The sequence below is a fragment of the Brassica oleracea genome, chromosome C4, assembly GCF_000695525.1.
Source record: "Brassica oleracea var. oleracea cultivar TO1000 chromosome C4, BOL, whole genome shotgun sequence".
Classification (NCBI taxonomy): domain Eukaryota; kingdom Viridiplantae; phylum Streptophyta; class Magnoliopsida; order Brassicales; family Brassicaceae; genus Brassica; species Brassica oleracea.
The window spans coordinates 589,078-595,777 of record NC_027751.1 but is presented as its reverse complement, the minus strand read 5'-3'; the positions used below and the strand labels follow the sequence as shown (position 1 = coordinate 595,777).

At 33.9% G+C, this 6,700-nt stretch overlaps 1 protein-coding gene across 1 annotated transcript; it reads right to left on the bottom strand.

Annotated features, from left to right (window-relative positions):
- Window positions 1-3,927: 3,927 nt before the first annotated feature.
- Window positions 3,928-5,241, bottom strand: LOC106337791 (pentatricopeptide repeat-containing protein At3g60960, mitochondrial-like). The gene has a single exon (XM_013776910.1). The coding sequence runs from the start codon at window positions 5,239-5,241 to the stop codon at window positions 3,928-3,930; it is 1,314 nt and encodes a 437-aa protein (XP_013632364.1).
- Window positions 5,242-6,700: the final 1,459 nt, after the last annotated feature.

Here is a 6,700-nt window from a genome sequence, read left to right as displayed (position 1 = left end):
AGGCAATTCATCCGGTGACTTCACGATCGCCAAAGAAGCCCCAAGAAAGGACACCTCCTCCAGTCTATTAGGCGAGGTATGTTCTCTTGGCCTGAGAGTTGATTCAACCCCCACGAGAAACATCCTCTCTAGTGTGTTCAATCCCGCCTTTCATCAACTGTTGTTTCTCTATCCCTTTTCGTTCTCCTCTCTCTCTTCTTTGTTCCGAGTTGGTTTGCAAACCATATAGCCTATTTAGACAGAATGGTAAAGGGGCCCGTAACTGATAAAAAAAAAAAAATAGATGCCCATGTACCATGAAAGAGAGTTTAGAATACATTAATACAAATGTAAAATGTGGTTAGAAATTTTAAAACAACACTAAAGATTATAGGCTTCAGTATATTAATCATTTATCGAAAAACTGAATATTTTATAAGAGTTAACACATTGATTTTGAGAAAAATTCAAAAAATATTAAAATATTGTTTTAATGCATATTTGTATCATAAACTAACATATGATGATGGTCAGAGAGGTTTTGAATCTTTGTTGTCTCTGTTTCTCTAGAATAGGAATTTTATTGTGGTTTGTCCATTGATTTATGGAGCATATGAAGTTTTACTAAAGACCCCCCTTCTTCCCGACATGCTATGGTGCCCCGGGGTGGGTAGGAACGGGTCGAGTCCGTATCCCCGTGGAGCAACATCCGCGTCCGGATCAGATCTATCTACTCGGCAATTCATCCGGTGACTTCACGATCGCCAAAGAAGCCCCATGAAAGGACACCTCCTCCAGTCTATTAGGCGAGGTATGTTCTCTTGGCCTGAGAGTTGGTTCAACCCCAACGAGAAACATCCTTTCTAGTGTGTTCAATCCCACCTTTCATCAACTGTTGTTTCTCTTTCCCTTTTCGTTCTCCTCTCTCTCTTCTTCGTTCCGAGTTGGTTTGCAAACCATATAGCCTATTTAGACAGAATGGTAAAGGGGCCTGTAACTGATAAAAAAAATAGATAGATGCCCATGTACCATGAAAGAGAGTTTAGAATACATTAATACAAATTTAGAATGTGGTTAAAAAATTTAAAACAACACCAGAGATTATAGACTTCAGTATATTAACAATTTATCGAAAAACTGAATATTTTGTAGGAGTTAACACATAGATTTTGGGAAAAAATCAAAAACTATGACAATATTGTTTTAATGCATAGTTGTATCATGAACTAACATACGATGATGGTAAGAGAGGTTTAGAACCTTTGTTGTCTCCTTTTCTATAGAATAGAGATTTTATTGTGGTTTGTCCATTGATTTATGGAGCATATGAAGTTTTATTAAATTAACTGATAAAAAAATAGAACGATGCCCATGTACCATGAAAGAGAGTTTAGAATAATTCAATACATATGTAGAATTTGGTTAGAACTTTTAAAACAACACTAAAGATTATAGGCTTCGGTATATTAACCATTTATCGAAAAACTGAATATTTTGTAGGGGTTAACATATATATTTTGAGAAAAATTCAAAAAATATGACAATATTTTTTTAATGTATATTTGTATCATGAACTAACATATTATGATGGTCAGAGAGTTTTGGAACCTTTGTTGGCTTCGTTTCTCTAGAATAGCGATTTTATTGTGGTTTGTCCACTGATTTGGAGAGCATGTGAAGTTTTACTAAATTAATTGATAAAAAAAATTAACGATGCCAATGTACCATATAAGATAGTTTAGAATACATTAACACAAATATATAATTTGATTAGAAATTTTAAAATAACACTAAATACTATATGCTTCAGCATATCAACCATTTATCGAAAAACTGAATATTTTGTAGGGGTTAACATATATATTTTAAGAAAAACTCAAAAAGTATGACAATATTGTTTTAATGCATATTTGTATCATGAACTAACATATTATGATGGTTAGAGATTTTTGAAACCTTTGTTTCTCTAGAATAAAGATTTTATTGTGGTTTGTCCACTGATTTGGGGAGCATGTGAAGTTTTACTAAATTATATGATAAAAAAAAAATTAACGATGCCCATTTACAATATAGGAGAGTTTAGAATACATTAACACAAATATAGAATTTGGTTAGAAATTTTAAAACAACACTAAATATTATAGGCTTCAGCATATTAACCATTTATCGAAAAACTGAATATTTTGTAGGGGTTAACATATATATTTTGAGAAAAATTCAAAAAATATGACAATATTTTTTTAATGTATATTTGTATCATGAACTAACATATTATGATGGTTTTAGGACTTTTGTTGTCTCTGTTTCTCTAGAATAGGAATTTTATTGTGGTTTATCCACTGATTTAAGGAGTATATGAAGATTTACTAAATTAACTGATAAAAAAATAGAACGATGCTCATGTACCATTAAAAATAGTTTAGAATACATTAATATAAATTTAGAATGTGGTTAGAAATTTTAAATTAACACTAAAGATTATAGGCTTTAGTATATTAACCATTTATCGAAAAACTGAATATTTTGTAGGGACACATAGATTTTGAGAAAAATTCAAAAAATATTAAAATATTGATTTAATGCATAGTTGTATCGAGAACTAACATTTGATTATGGTCAGAAAGTTTTGGAACTTTTGTTGTCTCCGTTTCTCTAGAATATGAATTTTATTTTGGTTTATCCACTGATTTGAGTATATGAAGTTTTACTAAATTAACTGATAAAAAAATAGAACGATGCCAGTGTACCATGAATGAGAGTTTAGAATACATTAATACAAATTTAGAATGTGGTTAGAAATTTTAAAACAACACTAAAGATTATTATCTTTAGTATATTAACCATTTATCGAAAAACTGAATATTTTGTAGAGGTTAACACATAGATTTTGAGAAAATTTCAAAAAATATTACAATATTGTTTTAATGCATAGTTGTATCAAGAACTAACATATGATTATGGTCAGAGAGTTTTGGAACTTTTGTTGTCTCCGTTTCTCTAGAATATAAATTTTATTGTGGTTTATCCACCGATTTAAAGAGTATATGAAGTTTTACTAAATTAACTGATGAAAAAAATTGAATGATGCCATGTACTATGAAAGAGAGTTTAGAATACATTAATACAAATATAGAATTTGGCATGAAATAGAGTTTAGAATACATTAATACAAATATAGAATTTGGTTAGAAATTTTAAAACAACACTAAAGATTATAGACTTCAGTATTTTTATCATGAACTAATATATGATTATTGTCAGAGAGGTTTGAAATTTTTTTTGTCTTCGTTTCTCTAAAATAATGATTTTATTGTGATTTGTTCACTGATTTAAGGAGCATATAAAGTTTTATTAAATTAACCGATAAAAAATAGAAAGTAGCCGATGTACCACGAAAGAGTGCATCTATATTTTCTCTCTGTTTGTAAAGGAAAATCAGAAGAAAAAAAAACTATAAGGAAAGATAGATCTACTATGACAAGTTTGTTATTTTCTCTCTATTATAAAATGACCGTAAATATTTTTTATTACCAGGAAAATTCTTAGCTCTAAATCTATATTTTCTCGTAGACCTGAAATTATACTATAAAATTCAGATTTAAAAAATAATCATTCGTCCCCAATAAAACTAAATTCTTATCACTACTACTAAACTACTAACACTTTGGTGAGTAAATGTTGTGACAATACTGATGTAAAAACATGTTTTATAACTTTATAAGTTACAATCTACGGTCATTCCTCTTAACGTCTGATCAGTAAATGTTATTATTATTACTATTACTATTTAAGTAAATGTTTAACTCTAGTGCTTGAGCTTGGGTTTTTGACAACCACGAAGGTGCAATGAGCATGATGAGAGCAAAAGTCAGCTCAAACTACAGCAAGGTAAAAAGCAAAACGATACAGCGACAAGTAGTAACTCTTAATTAGGGAAGTAAATTAACATCAGTCCTCATAAACAGAAACCTTGCGCAGTTTCAAAATTGCTAATTTGTTCGAGGTTTTGATGGCATCATCAACTCTTCCAGCACGAACATATCCATTGACCATGGATCTGAATGTAGACACATCAGGAGGAGGAGACAAGTCTTTGTCTGAACACATGTCCTCAAACAAACCTTCAGCCTCCGACATCATCCCACGCTCGCAAAGCCTAGCGATCACGTTACTATAACACCGAACCATTATCTTTCTTCCCTGTTGTTGTGACTCGTTGAATGTCTCCATGGCCTTGTTAAACTCGCCAATATTGAACCAGTAGTCCACCATTATGTTAATGGTCTCTGAATCAAAACGTTTGTGTTTTTTCAACATGTTGTGAAACAAGTCCTTAGCATTTACTTCGATCAAGGCCCCAGCCTCAGTTCTCTTGCAATTTTCTAGCAAAATCCTTAAAAGGGTGTTCCCGGTGGTGGCAGGCAAGCTTTCCCAAGTACGGATAGTGCTATAGCACTCCATTGCTTTCTCTTCATTGTCATGTTTGAGCCAATATTCCACAAATATCGTAGCAATCGATTTGAAAACTCCATCATCATCATCATCATCGAACTTCAGCCTATTCGTGTGAAAGTAATCATCAGCATCTTCAGCATTCATCTGATCCAAGCGCCCACGAATCTCAATGAGCATGGGCGTCCAATCATCCGCCGTAGTTAAGCATCTACTTAATCCCACGAATATTCCAGCTTCCCCGTAGCCATAGGCGTGGACCAAGGCTTGAGTCAAAACACTGAATGTCTCTTTGTCTGCACCGAACCGAGCAGCGTGACGGTAGAGTTGAAGGGCGTCGTCGACACGGCCTAGGTCACAAAAGGCTTTGATCACGTGGTTGAAGGAGACGATGTTAGGGACGATGTTATTCTCGTTGAAGAAGTAATGGAACAGACCGATGCCTTCTTCGAAACGTTTCGCTTGGCACATGGCTCCGATCACGGCGTTGCATATGAAGATGGTGTCGTGGCCACCACGATCATCTTTCAAGACAGAGAGACGAGCCAACTCAACGGCTCCGTCAACATCTGACAGCTCAATCATCGTCAAGACTCTGTATAGCAGAGAAACAGGACGCCCCTTTACGAGATCCGCCGCCCGGTTTACATCCTCGGACGTCGGGTTCCTGGGAAGCCAGGAGAGGTCTTTTCCAAGCGGGTAGCGTGCCACGGTGGCTGAGGCGACGCAGGTGGACATGTGACGACGATTTGAGAATTGTAGAGACTTTGAGAGGCCAACCAGAAGGTTAATGCGGCGGGTTAGGGACATCGCTCCAGAGGTATCGTTTTCAAAGATTTGTATTCTTAATAGAAAGTTCTGATGAACTGTGTGTGTTTGTACTACGCTACTTATACAACGATATGATTAGAGTCCTAGGGTTTATGTATTATGTATATCGATAATTATATTATATTTTGCTCTAAGATATGTCTTTATCTCTTATTTGATTTATAACCATTTGCTATTTCAATAATTTGATGTTATGGGGAAATATTATATTACCTTGGAATAGAAGCAAACTCAAGGATCGATGGTTCAATAATATATTTTCCTTCCTTTACCACCCAAAAAAAAGAAGGAATGAGATAATATCATAAAAATTCATTTTTAATCATTGATATATTTTACAATATAATCGGAAATTTATTATACTAGAGGAAAAAAATAAGAAGATATTTAATTACTTTTTTTTTTCCCATCTAATATATTCCTTTCATACATCCAAAAAACTTTACAAATTTTTTTTTTTTTTTTTAGGTAACCGCGGGTTTCCGGCGACCGTGATCAACCGACTATTCCCGCGAGGCCCACGGAACTCCACGTATTCTTGGAATTTAACCCTAGCCTGGGTGGCCAGCGGGACTCGAACTGCGGGTACCGTATTGGGGGTTTCCCCTCAAGTACCACTAGCCCAAAGCCGCCGGTTAACTTTAAAAAGTTTCATACAAACTTAAACCAACCGATGAGATCAAACAAGGTAAACACTATGTAGCCATCAAAAGACTTGAGAACACCACCTTGGTGCGCCTCTAGCAACATAGGATTGAAACCTGAAGTCTTTTAAAGCACTAGCAGCTATAAGGCGAGCTCCTCTGTTAGCTTCAAATGATTGAGAGAACACACGCCATGCCAAAAAATCTCTCAGTAATAATCTAATCTCCATCACTTTAAACCTGAAGGAAGGCCATTCAGAAGCCCGTTGATTGCATCCACTAGCATTCTTCCTTCAAAGGAAAAGTGTACCTTTAAACATCTATGACTTTTCATACTTTCGATTGCCCATGCCAGACTAATAAACTGTGCTTCACTTTTGGAGTGGAAACAATATATATTAATATATATTCTGTTGACAAAAATAAAAGATATAAATATATTATTCTTTCTTTTCATGCACGTGTTTCCATGCATGCATGGGATTCTATAAAATAAAATAAAATAGGTTAAAATCAGAGTATTGATATAGAATGTATAAAATGAATAGTTTCTGTTATTTTATTAGCTCAAGCATAGCTCGGTATATATGTCTCATGTATTGATAAGGACTAAGAACTAATACATCATTATTTAAACATAACTAGGAGTTATCTTTTTTTTTTTTAGTTACAAAAAAAAACTAGGAGTTATCTTAATACTGTCCAACTTCATAAATAACTAGGGTTAAAAACAGAGTATATTACGTAACAGTTTTTTATTTTATTTTAAGAGGCCTACTCCTATCGAAGCCAAG